Consider the following 23,383-nt stretch of genomic DNA (forward strand, 5'->3'; position numbering starts at 1 on the left):
TGTGCAGTGAACATGTTACTTGATTTAGGCCCCAGTATACCCACACACCTATATATGTCTTCATGACTGTTCACCTCATTTTAATTGTTTTTCCATAATCACTCATCTAACACTCCCCTTGGAACGCCCACACCTACATATCCATAGGGAATGTATGACTATAAAAATTATGCATAGTTAGTACAGATTTGTGCACACACATGACACTTACACAGACATACTATGGATATTTCTATCTTTGCAAATCATACTCAAGTTACACATAAATCAGTTATAAATGATTCAATGAGTATGTCACACTGAAGGAGAAAAACATGTGACTCCAACCTTAATGGAAGGTCTACCTCAAAGGCTATGAAATGGCATTAGGAATGTTATTTGTAAGACAAGACAACAATGTGGTCTTTGCAGAAGATTGTTCACTTTGGATCTCACAATGCAAGGGGGGCTGCATTCCCACAAGAGTCCCACAAAATAGAGAGGACTTGATTGGGCCAGGGCAAATGACTCAAAGTGAAACCTGACATTAAATGAGCCAAAGCAGATGTTGCCACCGTGGGAATGAAATGGCTGAAAGCTAGGAAGCTTGATACATATACTTACAGCACTTTTGGTACAAAGCATTTCAACAATCCAGTGTGCTGATTACTTTTTCTTAACAAGGAGACCAGGTCTTTAGCTAACATATGTACCATTTTAACTGCAAAAACGTGAATTGACAGTGTGATTCCCTTGTTAGAGAAGGCTAAGGGAGTAAGCCGTGATAAATCTCATGTCTTTAGCTTTTTTATAAAGCAGGACGAGGCCAATGCATATAAATGACAAGAGGTTCCTTGGGGATGTAAGCAGCCACGGCCGGTGGTAGGTGTAACTGCAGGGCGGTGACGTAGGGAGGGGGAGGGGCAGGGTGGGGGGTTGTAATGTATGGATTACGGACTTTAACACCTTGACTGCTACAGCAATTCCCGCTGGGTGCTGACCAGTCAGATTTACCATTGTTCATGACATGGTCAGCTCGTCATAAGCACACGACCAGTGTACTGCATGACGAGCTGAGCTCGTCATGAGCAGCGAAGGGGTTAACAGGTAAGTAAACATATAAATTAATAAAACGAATTTCGTTGTGTGCACTGCATCACCAAATGCGATGCAGTGCGCGCAACCAAATCCGTTTTATTTATTTATATGTTTACTTACCTGTTAAAGTCTGTAATCCATACATTACAACCCCCCACCCTGCCCCTCCCCCTCCCTACATCACCGCCCTGCAGTCACACCTACCACCGGCTGTGGCTGAATGCAAGTGCATCTGGGTTTAGAGCCACTAAGGACAAATCTATGTTTGCTGCACTCACACTCAGTCAAACAATCCAGATTGACTCCACAATCGTCACCTAAATTGTGGGTGAGTCAACAAATTAACTTGGAGAGCCTCGCCAAAGCCAAGCAGATGGTCTGGCTTTACTTTAAGAGCCCTAACTCGAGCTGAGCCTTGAAAATAATTGTCATGTAAATCATGCAACAAACATCAATTACAAATATGATAAAGTCTCTTCAATATTTACCATTTTGTTTTTAGTTAACAAGTAGAAACTTTTATCATAAAAAATCCAATTATTTCACTGCATTGAGAGACGCTTTTTAAAAGTGGTAGTTTTTGAACATAGAAACATTCCTGCCCCTCGACCAAATGACAATGCCATTGGAGAACTAAAGATGCGAGTCAGTTGTCATATGTACCCTATATGTGACCTGGATTTCAATTATAGATTGAGCAACATTATGGTCTATTAATCCAAACACAAGACGTTTTTTTACAGATCACATTCTGACTCTCATATTTCAAGTGTGATAATGAAGAATAAAAGAAGGGGGTGAAATAAAATATTTGATTAGGATTATATAACTGGGTAAACGGGGTAGCCAGGATTGATCTCAGGTTTTCTGGTTTCAGTATCTTCTTCTGCTTTGTCTTAAATGTTTGGCGCTTGAGTTTAGAGCATGGGTGGCAGGCAGAAGCCACATGGAAGCTCGGCTCATTGTGATCTCGAGGTTTCGTGAGACCCACGAGCTGAGCCAGAGCCAGGCATCTGGGTCGAGCTTTCAGTTGCTTGCCCCTCACCAGGGAGGCTGTCAGTATTGACAGATATCTGGACCTACACAATGCTTAATTTGAGTCGGTGGTTTCCGGTGCTTGGCACTGGCAGTTAATTATCAACAACAGCACTTATGACAGTCTGCCACGCAGTGGAGCAGTCTGTCTAATTTTGAAATTAGCTCAACAATAGTTGGTTTTATAAATTAACATCCAATAAAATAGACTAATATCTGCCACTCAAGCCATTGTTATAGCTTTGCATGGCCTGGAATAGTCTGAATTGTCACACTTGTAGGAGTGTGAAGGCTAGTACTTTTGTTAGTACTGTCATTAGCAGCACTGGCAGCGGCAGTGGGTGATGCAAGCTGCAGTGGCCTCCTGAGAAGGGCCTTTTACAAATTAAGCAATGAACCAACAGCTGGTATTCTCTCAATGCACATAATGTTTACTACCCTGGTGGGGCTCCACAGCAGAGAGATGCTACCAAAGAAGACTTAAAAATAGAAGTACAATGAGTACCTTCCTAGAGGTATGAGGTATGAATACCAAGAACCAGAGAAGGTGTGTGTGAGGCTTTGCAGTTTGTAACTTGACCAATATTTGAAAAAATGTAATTGATTTATAAGAGCTCTACAAAAATAAAGCCAAGAATATAAGATTGCCACAGCGGTCCTATTGTAGTGACTTTGACTGTTGTGATGAAACAATCTGTCTTCAAGGAACCTTACATTGCAAATTTTCTCTTACAACAGTGTGCTCCTTTGACACTATATGGACTCCAGACATGAAACAAACAACCGTCTGCTTGTCGGAACTTCGAACCTGCTAACGTGTTTCACTGTCTACACTATAAAAGGCAATGTCACAGTGAGAACCTGTCAAAAGGCTTTAATGGGGTTTTAAGGACATTTGTTTTTGCTTCAAACCTTCAGACGTATGGATTCTAGATTTATGCTAGCAGTAGATTTTATAGTGTGAGACATGTTTTCCTCTGAAATTTCACTCACTTATATTTATACAATGGGTGCATTTGGTCTGGGCAAAACGTTGCTACAGTTGTTTGCTGTATGTTGGTTTTGTTTGACTTTTGTAGTAGTATTTTGTAAACTACTGCGGCAAAATGTTGAAAAATACAATTTAAATAGGACACTGAGGATGAACTATACCCAAAGTTTCAAAGGCAACCGGTGTTTTTATCCTAAATGTAGGTTTTCTTCGTAGTGACATAAAAGACTAATGTAACCAAAAGGCTTTACCTTGTTTCCTGAACCATTCTTGCCTCTGGAAACTTGCTTCTTTCTGCAACGTCTTAAACACTGCAAAACAAAATAAAAAAACAATATTCATCCATTGTGCAATCAGCTGTGCAATTCCAGTAACATAGGACGTTTACTTCGATCCATGTCTAATTGAATGGGCAAATAATTGATGGTGTATGAGATGTTCCTGGATACCTTTAGAATGGCATAGGGCATACTTTATGCATATCTGTCTCCCACACTGTACTGCCAGGTTCTGCATCCTTCTGTGCTGCAGCGTCACACAGCATCAAGTGATGATGTCACTACTGTACTGCTGAGCAGTGCCAACATACAGGACATCAGCAGCAGGGCCATGTCAGCAAATGATCCATCTGCGGCACTCAATGTGTAGCGAAGACATGGAGGGGCAGATATACCACATTATATTACAACGCAGCGCATCAGCCATAGCTGCTGTGACGGGATGCACAAGTTGAAGACAGCAGCCCAGAGTCATATGTACTACAAATGGCCTGCTGCTGCATTTATCCCCGCCACTGTTGCACAAACAGGCTGCCTGGAGCCACACACAGACACACACATTTCTACCAGTGTGCAAAGGTGTGCGCATGATGTCTAGAATAGGTTTTGTACTAAAAGTATCCCCTTCCTCTACAAAATCCTGCACCTATAGAATTTCTAAAGCATTCTAAACAGTGCATGTGTGCTGTACAGTGCAGCCCACATGCAATGATTGAAATGTTAGTAGAAATAAAATAAAAAATTCCAACTTTGCATCGGCTTCAAGGAGGGATAATCCTTTTAAGGAAATCTCGGTTTGGCGATCTTAGTAGACTGGGCTTTGTGTCAAAAACCGTGGGTGCCTGAGCTAAAATACCCAAGTACCAACTTTCTAACGCCACTTTGATACAAACTGGGGCACAGTAGCGCAAAGCACAATGCGTGTCAAGAAAAGGGCTACTTTCTAGAGCAAAATAAGTTTTTCACTGGAAAAGTAAATCCTATTCCCAGACTTTGCGCTTCACTGCAACACTTTGTAGCAGTGCAAAATCTTAGTAAATCTTACCCGGAGTATTTGTTGTGATCACTGACAGATTAAGGTCTGCGTAACTGGTAAATGCGTAAGAAATATTTTATTGAATAATGTATAACATACATTCAGAAAACCTTGTTTTGGTGTGGGAAGTACAATAACAACCTGATGAAAGAACAAAGTTAGACATTAAAAACACATGCTAATTAAGCATTAAAGGACTACAACAAAACGGGGTATTTGATCATGAAAACATAACACAAGGACTGGAGTCGATAATGGCGTCAACAGCATCTCTGGCCTGTATGCCGAAGGCATGGCTGATCCCCTTGCAGTTAGATGACCGGATGTCACTACAATAGTAACCTCAATCAGATAGAGCAACATTGCAGAACTGGTACAGGGTAGAGATGGACCAATTTTGGTTCGAAGAGAGCAACCTCGTCATCAATTTACGCCTTCTGAAAAGCACAGGGGCGGCTCCTCCTTTGGAGCGAAGGAGCTTCGCACCATTTAAATTACTCATACAGCCCTAGAGATGACAAAGAAAAAGGTAATTCATTACCGTTTTATTTTTCATTCCCCGTCACAAATAGCGCGTCAGGACCAGGGCGGAGCCGCTGCTGAGTGACAGAAGCAGGGAGTAGGGTGGGCTGTCTGTGCACTGTTTAAAGTGCATGTGTCTTTTATGCCGGCCGCCTTGAAATGGCCAGCCACACATAAGCACTAAAACATCTCTTTGAGAGTAAGTGCAGGCCTCCAGAGAGCTGAGTGAGGCCGCTCCCTTCAAAGTCATGGTATTATAGCAGCGCCAGGATTGGTCAAGGGAGTTTACTGGTGGCCGGGCTACAGATGAAGAAAGAAGAGGAAGACATCTGGCGCGTTTCGGTAAATGTTTCCTTTTATTTTATTTTTTGTATTTTATTTGCGCTCACTGGTGCACGCACACCTTCCACTCCCTTTCCGTAGATGGCAGCCACCACTGGAAAAACACCTGAGTGGACAGCTAATATAGTTTGTAGAAGAAGAACATTCCTTCAAGTTCAACTTGCCTGTAACTGTCAAACTGAACAAGTCTCTATGGACGGCTCCTCAATCAGAACAATCAAAAATCATCCATCAGTAACATGTCTAGCAGAAACATGACTCTAGAGAAAACCATTCTATAAACCAATTTTGGCAACGTTGTGATTCACTTAAACTGGTCCCTTTGACTGTCACATAACAATCTGTACTTTTGAGAAACAGGAATGTACCAACATCCGCATCCCCACTCCAGCTTCAGTGAGGTGGGTGCTTCTTTGAACATTTGGCACTGTTGTCAGGACTGGGTATCACTAGCTGAACTTCATCAAGCTGTTAACTTACCATCACCGATAAGCACCAAACTTGATTGGTTGGTCGCTTTTCCATCTTGGAGTTGGAAGGTGTAGGTGCCTTCATCCTCATCTTCCAGTGTGTCCATAAACATTTCAACAATACCCGTGTTACGATCAATGTGCATCTTGTATTTCTTTGAGAAAGGAAAACAAATAGGATTAATGAAGTGAAGCGTACATTCACGAATGTAGACATACACAAAAAACTGAGTAATGAGCGAGCAGTACGTTTTGTAAAAATTTTTTTAAAACCTTTATTGTGCAGTATCCGCAGACAATTACGGGCCTACAACCATCCGGCCGGCCTCAACGTCAATATAAGCACATATACAAATTATACGGTGACTCAGTAGTACCACAATACAAATAGCAAGCATTCAAAATTACACTGAAGACATATCGGACTGCTGAGGTACAGGGGAAATTAAGGTTCAGTTTTAAATTTTTATATAGAGGTAAGGTTGAAATTTAGTAAATAAGAAGGATCAGATGCCATAACAGACGCCGGGGGCACAGAGTGAGCAATGCATACCACAAGATATCAAACTAGCGTAAAACACAATCGGAAGAGCGACACAGTGATACGCATATCAGGATAAAGAGCACATATTCATATTTCGCGCCAGTCATTACCCACCCCTTACCGAGCCTCCCTGTTGATCCAGAAGAAGGGAAAGGAAAAGATGAAAAGAATCAAGGAAAAGAAAGAAAAGAAATAAAGGCCCATAGGAACTTAAAACGCACAAAACAAACCCCCCCCAACCCCCACCCTACACGCATGCAGAGGCTACGGCCTACCCCCCCCCCCTAGCAGTGTGTCTGTCGCCCAAGAAAAGAGTACCCGAAGTATAGATGTAGAAATGAAAAAGAAAAGAAAGAAAAAGGTCATATGAAGCCGGAGGAGGGTCATCCTACGTGCTCCCGGTCTCCCTTACCACGAATTTATCCTCCACCCCAAGAGCAACAGTCAACAAAAGCAAGCAATTAATACAGTAAGAAATGGGGAGAGTTATCACATATTGCGCAAAGAAATGTACCATAGGAACACTCCGACCCGATCCCCCGCTAGCCAAGCAAACACCAACCGTGAGAAAGGACCACTTAGCCCTGGCCTGTTCGTGTGAGTCCCCCGAGGTATGCCCTCCGAGTAAAGCCCGTCCCAGCCAACACAAAGGAACAAAATGTCCACGCAAGGCAGAAGAGCGGCATGCAAATACAAAATGGACGCTGCCGATCACCAGTAGATTCATCTGCACTGACGACCATCACCCCCAGTTCCGTTCGATGACACATATTCCACAGCAGGGAAACAAGGGAGAGGAAAGAGGAGGTAGTCACAGGAGCCAACAGTTGCAAGAACCGTATCTGGGCCAATAGTGGCGATACAATGGACGAAGCCACAGTCCTCAGCTGTGAGAGAAATCCTCCAGTGTAGTAGAAGCAGACTGACAGCCGTCCGCAGGCACCAACGCTGTTCGGGATCATCCGTTCCCCTCCGCACCCATGTGGAACCATAGTATCCTCCTCAAGGACAGGCAGAGGCGAATCCTCGCACATCTGGGAGCCATCTGACCGTAGTCGCCCCAGTGTGAGCGCAATATCGTCCAGCTTTCTTCCCAACTCTCGGGAACCATCCTTCCACACAGACTGTAGGTCACCAAGAGCAACAAGAACGTCGACACAGGACAGCGCAGGCTGCAGTCCCAACATCGCATCATAACGCGGTGATTCATGCTCCCCATCACACAGCACTTCGATAGGCAGGTTAATATACTCCATCTCATTCAGGCAGCCATCAGACGCCTCCACCTTGTAGGGAGAACGGAGGTGAAGCAGGGGCGAGTCCAGCTCAGGCGGGCTACAATTCGAATCACCAAGGCCTCCAAAGCACACGTCTAATGAGCGGTCTCCGGTAATGGTCATCCCCTCTCCGACTCAGGGCTAGCGCCAAATTCGGGAGCGGCCCACGAAAACCGGGAGAGTCCGAAAATGGAGTCGATACAGCTCACCTCCAGCGTCGCGCAATTAAACAGTATTCCCAGCGAGCCCCCTTCTCGAGGATGTACTCCGGTCGCGTATCGTGACAAGCCACGCTCCTGCAGAAAAATGTTATACTTTTTTTCCCCTCAGTGGTTATTTCGTCCCGGAGGACCAGCTCCGCCCAGGCCCAGCTGGCCGATGTTGATCAATTAACACCCGGCCGTGTTACGCAGCAGAGGTCCCGGCTCCAGGGATGTTAAGGCCGCCGACCAACTTCGAGGATTTCTCCGGTTACAAGGCAGGCAGAGACATCGGGATCACGCGAATGGTGTCTGTGCGCAGTCACCGACACCCCGCTGTAGCACAATCACAGGATTATGGGCAGGATTTTAGTGCGGAGCTCGGAGGTTTGCGGAGCCGGGAGCCTACACTTCCACTCCGATCGCCATCTTGGCTCCTCCCCCCCCCCCGTGTGTACATTTTATGTGTCAACCGAAAGCTTGAAATATGTCACTATCAAAACCATGGCCGGGTTGTACAGCACAGTGGAAGAATTGTTGACAGATCAGAGAAATTGCTTATCCGTCTTAATCAATAGAAAAAAAGAGAATGGAGATCAGTTTTACAGATAGAAAATAAAGGTAAAAACCATTGATTAGAAATACTGGCGTTTGTTCTGTCTGGTCACTGTTCATTTTTTAACTTTTGCAAAATCGCATTAAGGATTCTTATTATATTAGCCTGGCTTATAGTTATAGAATGTTCTTTGTAAGAAAGCCGAATTCAGAGAATTATCTGCACGTTGTTACGTGGTTTAGCTTTCCAGAGGAGTGTTATTAGTTTAGTTTTACTTTCACTACACAAGTAGAAATTTTTATTTCTTTAATCATGTATCCATGTTATCTGTGGTATCTACTTCAGCTGTGCTTGCATAGTTTTTCTTTCCCGTTATTTACTGTAGTTTGTTTCTATAATTGTTTTGGTATAGACTTAGTTTTAATGTGTGGGGCAGTCTTTTATTCACAATGCTTCTAATCGGCGGCAGCTGGCAACCCCTGAGAGTGGTGGGGCAGGCAAATGGGTGGGTGCAATCAGGTGCAGTCAATCAGTGAGCATTTGTATAGCGCAGCCTTGTCACACCTAGGGGTATCTGGGCTCTGTAGGTGCGACGTCTCCATAGAGGAGCCAGGACAGAAACAAGCAGAAAGAAGAAAAAATATGATGGTGAGAAACGAGGAGAAAGAGGAAAAATGAAGGTCAGAAATTAGCAGAAAGAGGACGAATAATAGGCAGAAACGAGCAGTAAGAGGCAAAATAAAGATCAGAAACAAGAAGAAAGAGGAAAAATAACTGGCAGAAAGAAGAAATATAAAAGTAGGAAATGAGAAGAAAGAGGCAAAATAAAGGTCAGAAACAAGAAGAAAAAGGCACAATAATTGTCAGAATCGAGCAGAAAGAGGCAAAATAACAGGCACAATTCACTTCGCTGGCTTGCTTCCTCCGGTCATTTTCTTCAGTCCCTCGCACTGGAAGCTTGAAGCAGTTTAATTCCTTACACCAATTTAGATAATGTTCAGCAGCATGAGAGCATCCCCAGGATTTGGCTGGAGAGGGCTGCCTTGAAGCTCCTACAGGCACTGTGTGACTGTGACTCCTCTCTACCCAGCCTTTCGAGACTTTTGGGTGGAGAGGTTTACACTGCGCTTGTCAGACTTGCTCTGGCAAAGCAGCCGGCCAAAGTGACATACGCAGTGTAAACTGTTGGAGTGAGCACCACTCCCCTGCTGCCAGTCAGCAGCAGTGGCCCGCCGCAAATACTGTCTCGGACTGGGGAAAGGGAAAAATAAAATGGAAATAAATTCAATGTATTCCCATTTTATTTTTCACCTTTAGGCAGCGTTGGCAGCAGGGGTGGGGGGGGGAGGTAGGGGAGGGGGCTATGCTCCTCTGCCCTAAAGGTGTTGCCCTGCTTGTGCTTAGTATATTGTAGCGTCACCTCTGCTGCAGGTCGTGCAACAATGTTTGGTTCATTGTAATTGGTGCAGTTTTTATTTCAACTTTGTTGCAATCTTCATTCACTGTGCCTTTGCAGTCTTTCTTGTTTACAGTTTTCCCACTCTTTATTATGCAGTCTTTATTGTACTACGTTTAATGAGATCTTACATTGTGGAGGTTTACTTTTATTGTGTTCGCGTCTTATTTCGTGCACCTTTATATTAGTAGCCTTATTTTCATTGCTTAGTGCTGCAGTTTCTTTTAAGTTTATTTAAAGCAAAGGAGAATGGATTTAGAGATGCTGTCTGAGCAACTCACTCAACAGTTGTTTTTAGTATGCCTTTGAACAAGCTGCAAAATGTAGAAAACTGACTTGTGTGCATATTAAGCAGGGCCACTGGAATTATGCAGCAGAAGAGCACCAAATTATGCAGCAGGATTGACAAATTTATATGGCAGGGTTGACTAAATTATGTGACAAGAAAAGGGAAATTATGCGACATAATGCGGTCCATTTTTGATAGTATTACCTCCTTATTTTATCATTTTTACACATGGTAATACTGTCTTGTCAAAACTTTCCCCTCACTAGAGCCAGAGTAACAACCAAATACATAAATGAGCCAGTGAAAAATGACCAGGTAACCTTTGCGAAGGATCCTTCAACGCCTCCAAACACATATCGCCACGTCTTTAGCAACTTTTGATTGGTTTGTGCTAGAAACAATTTTTGGGCGGTTAATATCTGCAGATTATGCAGCATATGACTGATTATGTGGCAAACCCATTACGAGTTCCTCGATAAGATCTAGCCGCTGCACAAACCCTTATTTGAGCAGGTTTTGGAATTTGAAAATGTTGCCATACCGGGTAAATATTTGGTCCTATAAAGTCCACAACTGCCTTATAAATTTCAGCAAGTCACACCTGCTGCAATTTAACAAGAAAGAACATCCAGTTATTATTGGGAAATATGGATTTTGGTGTGGAAATATCCAAAGTCTGCATGTTATGCCTCTTTTTTGAGGGTGAAACCCAGAATGGTGCTAGTTTTCGCACCCAATAAATTCTAGCCACCAGATTGTTTATTTATATCGAGTGATATCAATAGCTATTCAATTATCAGGAGCTATAGAGGGAAATCACCAGGCCACCCTCCTCTCACAAATTGTCCATACAATAAAGACCTGGTTACAACAGAATGCCTTCAATAATACTCTTGTGAACTGCTGGTGTTGCATACGTGAGGTGCCCTCTGACTTTCTCACCTATTTTTTGTGAAGTGTTCTTTACTCACATGTTGTGGGGGAGGATAAGCGTGGTTGGACACTTTGACTAACAGTGGTTTGTGATGTTTTTTAAAGAAATTATTGGATTGAGAGTTCTGGGACTGCGAACAAGTGGACAGGGTGCCAGAGAGTGGGTTGAAAATGATATTCACACATTAGAAGCAGTTCACAAGAGTGAGTTATATTGAAGACATTCTCTTGTAACCAGGTCTTTATTGTAAGGGAAATTAGCTATGCCAGGAGGCGTGTTGCGCTGCCAGGCTCGACACTCCTCGAGGGTGGGTAGCCTGAAGTGAACACGAACAGAGAGGATTCCACCATCTTGTGTATGGCGAAATTAGAAACTCTGGGACAGGGTGATGTGGTGACCCCAGGGGTAAGTAGCCAATTGGCTACTACCCTTCACTCCCCATAATGTCCCTAAATTGAGTATTTAGGTGGCCCCCCGATACTAGGAAATCAGATTTGACAGACACAAGAAGAAGAGGACAAAGAAGAACTGAGGACCAGCTGCGGACCTTTTGGTGCCAAACCGCACCTACCTGCACCTGTCCTGACAATCGTGACAAACCGACTCGTCCTGCCACTCTGCATCTGCCAAGAAACCTAGTGAACTACCATCACTTCGCAAATTGCCAGCAATCTCTCGTGGAGTAGAGGAGCTACTCCCATTCAGCTTGCAGGCACCAAGCAGAAAAGTTGGTCCACCGTACTACCGCACCCTGGTTCCACTGACACAGGAGCTACCCAGGAGGAGATCTCCATGCTCCAGAATGTCAGATCTGCCTCCTCAGCAAGTTGGATGATGCCAGAACCAACTAGAGTTGCACAGCACCAATACCCGGGGGTACCGGATGCCATGCAACAACTAAAGGCCATGTCAGTCCAATCCGGACTCCAAAACTGAGCAGTTGTTGAGGGACATCAGCACTGCAGTGAGCCACTTCAAGAGTGGCCCACTGTCCTGTTTTTGTCTCCTCAACTAGCGAGACAGACAACCATGAGCGTCCATGACGCACAAGCCCAGCCAAACACACCACTCTGCACCCGAGCGCTCCAGCCCGGGTTCCTGAGAATCAAATGTGCTTTCTTGCTCCCTGGGCCCTCACAAGCCAAGCCCTGCATTGGAAGCTCTCGGATCAGTCCCCAAGTCCCCCCCTGCAGGCTATTTCTAGGTGGCACCACCCCTCCTTCAGTGTAGCACGCACAGGTACCAACCCGACCAGCACCTCAGCATTCGGAAGCTTCAGAGAAGGTAAAGACTAACTAATGGTGGTTCTTTGGACCTTAACCCCCTACCGCCTTATGTCCTAATGTGAACCCCCAGAAACCTAATGCAAGTAACTGTATGCAGTATATGCCTTTTTCCCCATAGGAAAGCATCACTGATTAAAGACGCATTTAAGTGAACATTTGATTTACCTGCAAAATCCGATAACTTGAAAAGTACATACTGGATCTCGAAGTTCTTGGTGTTGAAATGTATATAAAATTAAGTGTTATTTTTCTAAATCAGTCTTGGATTTATTCTTGAGTACAACGACTGCTTGGCACCAGACCGGGACTGGCGGTAGCAGGCACCGGGCAATCCCCCGGTGCGCCGCACTGGTTGGGGCCGGTTTTGGGCCCCTGAGGGCCGTTTTTGTTACAGTGCCGTTTTTGCAGCATAGCTGCAAAATCGGCCCTGCAACAAAATCGGCTGAAGACCGGCCCCGGCAAAGAGCTCAGCGGCACCTCCAACCACCCCGAGTGGGGAGGGGGCCGGCCGAGCACTTTGCCAGGGCCGGTTGTGGTTCCCAGTCTGGCCCTTCTTAGCACAACCCTCTGATAAGCCTAAACTGCTTGCCCACACTACCACAAAAGAGAGCATTTGGGATGATTACTTGTGCCTCTGTAAACCAATAAGTGCCGTCTGGACTCTATGCACATTATACCTTGTTTTGGTGCATTACATAGAGAGCCTGTTTCCTACAAGCACCGTATCTTCTAAGATATGGCCTTTTTTTTCTACTATTGTGCTGACGCACTTTAGGGGAGTGCATTCTGTAAGGAATCATTTTTGTACTGGAAAGGGACATTTCCAGTACAAAAAATATATCCTTTAACACGTTTCCTGCTCTGTATGTGTGCTGAACAAGGCAGCACGCATGCAGAGTAGGAAAGATTCTGAGAAATGCAAACATTTCTCCTCATTATGCCTGTCTCGAGGAGGAGGACAATTTTGGGGGAAATCCCTGTCTACAAAAGTTTGTAGATAGAGAATTGCATCAAAATCAATGGGTAAGTGCATGGGAGCACCCATGTACCACCCAAAGAATGCTCCTTGACGCTCAATAATTCCAAAAAGCACATAGTATAATTTTGTATTCATTTGGAATATTATCCAACGTAGCTCCTGACTTGCGTTGGATAGTAAATCCCAGCATAACACTTTGCGTCGGGGTTACATTACATTTGTAACGCAAACATAGAACTAAGTGTTAGCAATTTTGTGACTCAATATTTGAGCCCGATTCACAAACATTCGCTACAACTTACTCTTGTAATACTCCCGGCTTACTAATGAATATCCCACTGTATGTCAGGAGTACTACAAGAGTATGTCACAGCAAAATCTGTGTGAATCAGACCCACCGTATTTAATTTTTGGCAGTTTCTTTTTTTTTTAAGGAAAACATATTTGATGAAAGAATGGTTGCCAGGTCTGGCTAATTGAAGTGCTTTTCCTGTGGCAACTGTGTAGTTCAAAGGTAGTTAGAATACCCACCTCTCCTTGGACAATTTCCTTGTCATTAAACACATAGGTGCAATTTCCTTTGGGAGAGAGCTTCTCAGCCTGCATCCAGAACCGAACCTGTCCCTTCTCCCGAATTTCGACAGCTAGTTCAGACTTCAGAGGGATAACTGTAAAAAGAAAAAGTTATGATTTATCTTGTCTATTTTTAACCAATTTTCCTTTTTTGCCATTAGCTATTCTCCTTAGAAACGTTTTCTTTAACCCTGATTTGCCGTTAATTTACATCACAAATGAAGCACAACTGGAAACCGCATCCTTGTGTTTGTATTTATGAAATTATGAACTTCACATAACAGGAATCTTCAAGTGGCGAGCCTCGCAGATAGACTTGTTTACACTGCAGCTAGAATGTGCAATTGGGTAAAGGGAAGAGGGTGAGAACCCCTTGGACAGGGTTTGTAATTTGTTTTTCTTTTTTCATTTTTTTCTTTATAAATCTTTTTATTGCGAGAATAAGCAATAAAGCAAGAACATTCAATTACAACCGTAGTAGCGTCACAGCACAGTCAAGTATCCATAGTTGTACAGTAAACCGTGAGATTATTCCCATCCTGCCGCCCCATCCCCTCTGCATAACAACACATCCCGGCATTATTGGGCAGCCCCAAGCGGAGGGCGTTAGGGTCCATAGGAGCAGTCATTGTACATATCCCACCTTGGAAGTCATTCCGCTTCCCCCAGATTTCTTGGGGCAACCTCTTCCTTTATAGATGGCCCTCTCCATCACCATACTACAGTCTGTGTATTTTTTCCAGGCACTCAGTCGAGGCACCCGGATGGCTCTCTAACCACGCGCAATGTTGCGCTTTGCTACTATCAACCCCACTGTCATGAAGATTTGGTCCTTGCAGGTGAAGTCTGAGGACTCCCAGGGTTGTAATATTTAATAACACAGGACTAACCCTGTGTGAGACACTCCCCTAATCCCAAAAGAGGACAATTTAACAGTGTAACGAATGTATGGAGTGACCAGTGCAGTAATTATAAACAATCTGGATGACGGTTGGTATTTTTCATTGGAGTTCACAGTAAGTAAAATTCTTCATCTTAATTCTTACAATTATTTTTTAATTCGTAATGAAGACAAACCTTTAGAGCATAACAAAAGGCCAGTCAGCACAGGTTTCGCCCCTTAATGGTGCTCGGGCCTGCAACTTTCTCAAGGCTAACTCACCATTGTCTGTACTGTCGAGGGGGAAATGCTTAGTTTGGCGTCTGTGTTGCTAATATCACTAGGCTACAGGTGTTTGTCGGGCAGGAATTTAGGTTTGTGAGAAAGCTTGCTGCAGCGGGGCAGGAGCGTAAGAAACTGTTTTAGAAACAAAACAATTAGGGGAAATCTGTTCAAATTGAGCTAATTCTAGGAACCAACTTCATGAGCATTTACAGGTCTGCAAATGCTTAGCAAAAGTGTATTTGAAACTCCAATTTTCTTTGATATTCCGCCACAGAGGAAATATACCTTGTTGAGAAATCTCTTTTCCAATGTACCCACCAATCTGGGAGATATTTTTCCCCATTCCCTCTGCGGATAGGGGTTCATTAATGCCCTTGACATGAGTAAATATCTAACTGTGTCCAGGAAAGGACAGAAAGGGACATATTTTGCGAACACCTTGAAATTCACAAATTTGTGTGTGTTCGCTAACTGCATGACTTTCCCTCCCTGGAATACCACTGCTTGCCCTTGGAAATAGATTTACTCCTGTGTAAAACTACACCATAGTGGTGTCATACCAAACATAAGTGTGATTTATAATTTGCCTATTTCTCCACAAGTGGGACCATACCAGATCCACTGTTTACAGGAGTTCAGTGGCTCCTGTTTGATGCTATGATCAGATGAATTCAAAATCCTGTACAGGGTGGTATTGGCCCAGTGCAAGCCCAGTGTGAGCAACTTACAGTGCTCCAATTCGAGCCTCATGCTCAATGTCCACTCATTAAAACAGTCAACAAACATTCAAGAGAATGAACTGAGGAGGAAGATCCCAGGGAGTGGAAGTAACTAGATTTTGGAACGCTTTTAGCCTTTGTAAAGTGAGCTATGACTGTATGCTTTTAACTGAGGCCAACATAGAACAGAGCATAATTAACCACATGTCCATCTGGACTGTTACTCTCTGCCCTAGTCTTGTACTTGTTCACATCTATGTAAAGCACTCAGAAGTGACCGAAAGGTGCACAGAGAGCTTAATAAAACTTCCCAGTAAATGAATAAATAAATTGAAACATTCAGGAGTAAAAACTTGCATTACAAATATGAATTCATAACTCCAAATCATGTCATTTGTGCACCTAAGTTGCGTTTAGTTGTGCAGATACCTTTGTCAGCCGTATCCATTGCATTTCTCATTATTGGAAGCAGTCATTACCGCTGGCCCAGTATTTTGGCATGTCTTGTGACCCTAGACCCACATAGAGAGAAGGGCAGGTGGGTGTCCGGAGTCAGATTTATATTGAATGTGAATCATAATCTTATGGAAATTTATATTTGATTATTTGGCCTAGCAGGCTGCTTAAGTTTTTACTGTGCAAAGCGTGTGCTTTAAGTGCTGATCAAACTCTGAAAATTAAAGCACCGCAGAGAGAGGTCTGATGCTAGTCTACTACCAACATGTACAAATCACCATTGGTAGTGGGTGAGAATAGTTTGCTTATGCGGCTTTTGAGATCTAATCATTTTAACCAAGTACAGGCTTTATAGCTGTTGAACATTTCCTGCAATCATCATTGTTCATAGCTTCTGATGTGGGTACTTTTGACATATTCAGTTTACACCATCTGACATAGTGTGGCAATAGAATGCATGCTTTTGTACTTGATACACATTTCAAAACATAAATCAACTATAAAGGACTGGACTAGATATTTCGGGCTGTAGGTCTAAATTGGGTTGTCGAACAGACAGCACAACAAAGTAGTACCCTTGCTCAAAGCATGTCATCACTGGAAACCACCATATTCATAACCTGCCACATCACCCTGAAGAAAGTGTTTGAACTTACTTGGGAATTTGTGGTCATGACTCAGCTGGAGCAGGCGTCTTAGCTCTATAAATGAAAAAACACAAGATCTCGATTAAAAGTTAGATCGTTAATAGACGAAGAGCACCTTGACGTTTTGGCTGTGATAAAGGAGAATGCATGCTGAAAAGGAAAGGAAACAATTCATGGGTGGGTGGGCCGGACAGATCATATGGAGAAATTTAGGGTGCTGGTTTAATAGTTGTGCAATCGCACAGTCGAACTGCAGAACCCACATGGGCATTGTTAAGATGGTGGAAATTCAAGATTGAGAACACAGAAATGATTGTGTGTGAGGGAAGAAGGTTGAATTATCAGGGTTGACCAACTGTTGGTGTTGCATCCTTTCTGTTAGCCTTCTAAGGACTGATCTAAGCCTGGTTGGTATCTACAAGAGTGAGCTGCACCTTGTCCTAGAGGAGGAGTTTCCAATCTCTGTCCTTATTTCAGTCAGGGTGACTGGATCACCAGCTATCGTCACATCTTTCACAACAGTTTTAATTGCTTTGCCTTGCCCTCCCTAAATGGAGTGTCAAAGTACTTGTATCAAATCAACAGTACTTGACAAACGTAAAGGCAATTAAGTTTTAGTATGGGAAGAGCATTCTGTGATAGAGGGCTGTATCAAACAGTAGGTCTGATTTTGCAGGCTCTTGTGGCCTCTGCTTTTATGAATGTTTGCAATGATAAAATGGTTGTGCCATACATTGTGGCTAAGGTGTGTGAGGTGGGGTGGTTGTTGCGTAAACAAGCAAATCTTGTGCTAAATACAGGTCTTAGCAAGGAGCAGAATTTATCTCTGGACACTACTGGATTCCTAACCAGAGTCTGTCGAATCATCATGAGTAAGATTTACACAAACCCATTTTTCCACTGCAAATGAGCTTTGTGCGTGGTAAACTCTGAACTGGTACACGACTGGTGTAACAATGTGGTCCATCTGGGTCACCGTGTCACAAAATCAAAAACAATATTGAAAACATTCAACTTTACCATCTTCATCAAAAGTGTAGCTGGAGGAAACGCCATCGGTTCCAGTTACAATGCAGGAGTAAATGCCTAAATCTTCCTCGGAAGGAGGATCTGTGAAGATGATCTTCGTCCTGGGGATGGATAAACACTTGTGATTATCGTGCAAGACACAACTACATAGACTTCATAATTCAACACACACAGACATGCATAGGTCAAAAAGTAACTGTAAAAACCTTCAGGATATTATATAAAGTTTGGTGAATGTAGGTGATATGCCAAGAATCCGTGGCTTTCTGCTATCATATTTAGAGTGCACACCCATGAGTATCAGATGTCATGTACGATCAGAACCCATGTATGTATACACCCTACATTTTTGGCAGATGTTCGTCTTTGACCAAACTCTAAATAAACCTCAAAATGTCCTATGAAAAATTATATACATTATCTAGCTTCTCAAGTTCTTATAAGCAACATTACACACATCCCCAAGATGAAAAAGAGAGACCCCTCTAATGTTTAAATACTACATTAGAATATTCTTGTTACTTGAACATTACCTGCCACCTTTGGTCTCAATGGATAAACGAGAGTTGTCGCTGATTTCCTCATAGTTCTTGGACCATATGAACTTGGAATCCGGTCCGAGCTTATCACATTCAAAGTTGAGAGAAATTATTCCATCATCGTCAACTTCAACCACAATCTCCTTAGTGCCTGGGAGGACCAACAAAATGAGGATTATAGTTTTTCATTTGTATTGTCTGTCCAAAGTGCTCCCAGATGTGATAGGTACGATTTCATTTCATTTTATGCTACAATTGATTTGGTTAACATTAAATCTTTTAAATTACAAACTGATTTATATGAAAAGGTGTGTGAAAAACATGATATCGTACAATCCTGATACATATTAGCACTTAGTATAAACAGGTTTTTAAGAATGCAATCAGTTTAGCACTTTAAAAAAAATATTGAATTTAAAAAAACAGTACAGCTCATCTTCAAATACTGAACTTTGTGCTGGCTCAATGATCTTCTCACTATCCAATCAGTGAAATTACAAATATTATGGGGCATATTTACGAGAATGGTGGCGCAGGGTAGCGCAGCAAATTCAGTAACTGCCCTGCCCTGCGCCACAGGGAAATGGCGGGAATGCACTGTATGTATCCAATACAGTGCATTATTGTCCTTTTCCCTTACGTGGGCACCATTTCGGCAGCCTTGCGCAAACCTAGGCACCCTTACACCATGGTGCATGGGTGCCTGTGTTGTAGGCAGGATTGTTTTTGTATAGGAAGGGGTACCTTCCTGCACAAAAACAATCTATAGAGACACCATGGTGCATGGGTGCCTGTGTTGTAGGCAGGATTGTTTTTGTATAGGAAGGGGTACCTTCCTGCACAAAAACAATCTATAGAGGAGTTTTCCTCTTACAATGTGTGCTGCATAGAGGAAAAAAGAAGATAAATGAATATATTTCTCCTCTTTCTGTCTCCCCTAGGAAAGAATAGGATTTTGATGCATTGTAAATCTGGGAATGTATCAAAAACCATGGGAGTTGTGTGGAAAGACCCACCGCAACGCCCAACTGAATGCCTCCCTTCAAAGCAGTGGTTTGCGCTGTGTTGCATTACTCCATATTTGTGGAGCCATTCAAAGCCACGAAAGGTTCCTGGAACCCCCACCTTCAGTTGAGAAAGGTACATGAGCCAGTCATTCTCTGATAGTGCCACACGAATCTGGAACTCCTTACCTCCCTCCCTTCGCCTAACAACCTGCATAGCCACCTTCAAAAAGGACCTCAAGCTCCTCCTATCTGACAGACACCTGGGTTAATCACCCTCGGCCATACCTTAGTGCTCTTTACAGGCAATAAACTACCTTCATTGTGTCCCCCCACCATCTTAATCAATGCTTGAACTGTGTACATCTCTTGTCCAACGGCTGCATTTGGAAAGACAAAGAGGTTGGATGGTTGAGTGATAATTTGCGCTAAGTGGTGATGAGGAAGTCCCTAAATATACAATCAAGCAAGCTCTAAGGATAAGGAGATGGCCATCCACCATCCACCAAAAAAACGTGTATTATTGAAACAATACAGTTTCTACAAACAAATCACAATATATCCTGAGCTAAAGTATAAGTAATAAATACAGTCATATGCAAAATTTCAGGTTTTCTTTGTTTCTTCTTTTATTCACAGATTTTGATCTTCCAAGACACAGTCTAGCCGCCAACACGTGTTTCGTCTGTTGTGGTTCTGCCACAGACTTCTTCAGGGCTATAGTTAAATTACAGTTGTACTAACTCCTTGGAAAATGTAAGCAATAAACGGAGTTGTGTTTCTTTCAGAAGTCAAATCGAGTTCCAGTCAAAGTTCAATTTTCAAATCTGTATTCATTCATCCATTTCCAATATCATGGAAATAACGCAAAATAACCTTTGGCCGAGTACGAACCAACAGCGTATGCACGAGAAACTAGCGTGTACGTTAGTTACGTTACACGCTAGTTTCTCGTGCACACACTGTTAGTTTGTACTCGGCCAAAGGTTATTTTGCGTTATTTCCATGATATTGGAGATGGGTGAATGAATACAGATTTGAACATTGAACTCTGACTGGAACTCGGTTTGACTTATGAAAGAAACACAACTCTGTTTATTGCTTACATTTTCCAAGGAGTTAGTACAACTGTAATTTAACTATAGCCCTGAAGAAGTCTGTGGCAAGAATCACAACAGACGAAACACGTGTTGGCGGCTAGACTGTGTCTTGGAAGATCAAAATCTGTGAATAAAAGAAGAAACAAAGAAAACCTGAAATTTAGCATATGATTGTATTTATTACTTATACTTTAGCTCAGGATATATTGTGATTTGTTCAATGGCTGGATTTGTCCTGATCGCAGCTACTGATGCAATATGCCTGAATGTAATTATTGTAACTGTAACTTGCTGTACCCTTGTATCATGGTACTGCTGAAAAGTGCCCTGATGCCTTCGTGTCATGTCCACGCTATATTAAACTTCAAAAATAAATAAATACAATAAAAACCACTACTGACTCTAGAACCAGTCACTTTTCAAACAGAAACCACTGGTGTTTATGCCTCCACTATTTGATATGGCCAAGATAATGGGAGTGGATTCAGGGAGAGATTTACTAATATTTCACACAACTTAATGCAGCAAGGCAACTTGCTGCATTGCGTGAAAGAAGAGAGCAAAAACGAACCATATCTACCAAGCTATGGCACACTTCAGCTCTCTTCTAGCGCTACTGCACTGTGCGTTGCCGAGCACCAACACAGACACCGGATCACTGACATAATATCGAATTCACAAATATAGAATTACCAAAATATCGAAGAAAAAATATAGAATGCAAACATATCGAATTCCTATCTACAAACAGGTAAGTACAAAAATATAGTTTTAAAAAATATAGTTAGTCAAAATATCGATTTTTTTTTAAATGTCTTAAAAGTAATTTAAAATTAATGAAATAATAAATATAACATTTACTATTACCACTCCAGTGAGTGCAACAGTAGGGAAAGCGTTGGATAGCGTAGGGGTAACAATTACTATTCCCACTCCAGAGAGTGCAACAGAAGGGAAAGCGTTGGATAGCGTAGGGGTAAAAATTACTATTCCCACTCCAGAGAGTGCAACAGTAGGAAAAGCGTTGGATAGTGTAGGGGTAAAAATTACTATTCGATATTAAATTACTTACCTTCAATTCGATATTTTTCACCACTATATTCTGTCCATTCGATATTTTATCCATTCGATATTTTGACTTCAATATTTTGGTAATTCTATATTTTGAATTTGATATTTTGTCTTTTTACCCAGACACCCTTGCACCTTGCTGAAAGGGTGCCTGTGTTACCTGCAGGGTTGTTTTTGTGCAGGAAGAGATCCCATCCTGCACAAGAACAATCCTGAGTCTATTTCCTATTTCATTGTGTGCTGCAGAATGCATCACTCGTAGAAAGAGGAAGTAACGAGGAGGAATAATAACAGCGGAGGAAGAGCTTCGCCCCCCCTCTCCACTGCCACCTTCAAAAACATGAAAAATAAAATGATAATAAAATGAGTTTAAAGCCTGTTTTATTATCATTTATTTGTCTTCTGTGTGCCGAGTCTTGGGTGAGGGCCAGGGGGTAACAGTACTAAAGAGGAAGTGGTGGGCACTGCCTGCAGTGCGCATGACGGTTTGGCTGGCCACCTCAAACCGTCATGCGCACTGAAGCTCTCTCCAACCCAAGTTGTGTTGCCGGGTTGGAGAGAGCAGGCACAGGCTCCCAGTCCACCTGGGAGCGCAAATTCACGGTACTCAGGCCAATCCTAAAGCTGCTCTCCTGCATGAGAGCAGCTTCAGGATTGGCTGCAGGGCTGTCTGAGAGCCTGTGCCTGCCTGCAGTAGAGCCAGAAGAGCGTGACGCTGAAGGGTGGCAGGTAGGTTATTTTTTCTTTTTTTCCTTTTTCTCTGTTGCCCCCATCTACCCCCCCAGCCCTCCTGCCAAGCCTCTTTTCCCTGACACGAGCCGCTACTGAATAATGACATTTCTCTTTGTTACACCTCTGTCAGGTTTTGCCGCAAACCCAGGTTTACAAATCTTTGTACATCTGGGTTTGCTTCAAAATACATGGGTGGATGCACGGAAACACTCATATTCTACCCAAATAACGTATACCCAGGGCAACGCCAAAATCATGCGGCAGGAGAGGGCAAAATTATGGGGCAGGGTTGAATAAATTATGCTGCAAGAAAAAGCAAATGATGTGGCAGAATGTGGCACAGTTGTAAAAAAAAATCATTATTTCATTTTTAAAGTTGGAAACAATGGTGCTCATTAGGATGGCGGACGGACCTTCGTCCGTCCGCCACCCGAGAGGAGGAGGAGGGACCGTCCGCAGGGGCAGCGGCGGTCCCTCCGAGCTAATTAGGATATGACCGCCACCCTGGCGGTCACATCCTGTATTTTTAACATTGCGGCAGGTGCTGCTTGAAGCAGCACACGCCGCAATGTTAAAAAAGCATGTGTTCCTTTGCGTGCACGAAGCTGCAGGCACCGCGTGGTGCCTGCCGCTTCGTGCACGCAAAGGCAGGGGGGTACCATAGGTACCCCCCATGTGCACCCCCCACCCCCCTTCACCCCTGGGGGACCGCAACGGGCCCCAAAGAAAAGTCTGTATGCCTTTGCACGGCGGAAATGCCGCCGTGTAAAGGCATAGCACCGCTGACATCCTAATATGGCTGGCGGTGTCTGATAGACACCGCCAGCCATGTTAGTGCTTTTCCGCCGCGGACGGAAGGCGACCGCGGTGGAAAAGAGGCGGACGGAAAAAAGACCCCCCAGACATCATAATCTGGTGGGGGGTCTTTTTTCAGTCTGCAGCGGTTAATCCGCATCCTCTGGGCCGGCGGTGGCTTCCGCCGGCCCGGAGGATGCGGATTAACTGCAATCCTAATGTGCCCCAATGTATGGGCATTGGTTGCACCTCATTAGTACCATTTTAACACCCCTATATAG

General features: G+C 43.3%; 1 protein-coding gene across 6 annotated transcripts in view; it reads right to left on the reverse strand.

Moving 5' to 3' along the window:
- The window catches only part of MYOM1 (myomesin 1), a 699,631-nt gene that overhangs the window by 362,957 nt on the left and 313,291 nt on the right, over positions 1-23,383 (reverse strand). For all 6 annotated transcript variants that reach the window (XM_078687471.1, XM_078687468.1, XM_078687469.1 and 3 more), the window contains 6 exons: positions 18,395-18,551; positions 17,853-17,962; positions 16,842-16,886; positions 13,804-13,940; positions 5,762-5,906; positions 3,355-3,414 (listed from right to left, as the gene is read on the reverse strand). In XM_078687471.1, the coding sequence (XP_078543597.1) occupies positions 3,355-3,414; positions 5,762-5,906; positions 13,804-13,940; positions 16,842-16,886; positions 17,853-17,962; positions 18,395-18,551 (654 nt within the window). The remainder of the gene's footprint in view (positions 1-3,354; positions 3,415-5,761; positions 5,907-13,803; positions 13,941-16,841; positions 16,887-17,852; positions 17,963-18,394; positions 18,552-23,383) is intronic.

Source organism: Lissotriton helveticus, chromosome 4_1 (genome assembly GCF_964261635.1).
Source record: "Lissotriton helveticus chromosome 4_1, aLisHel1.1, whole genome shotgun sequence".
In the NCBI taxonomy this organism is placed as follows: domain Eukaryota; kingdom Metazoa; phylum Chordata; class Amphibia; order Caudata; family Salamandridae; genus Lissotriton; species Lissotriton helveticus.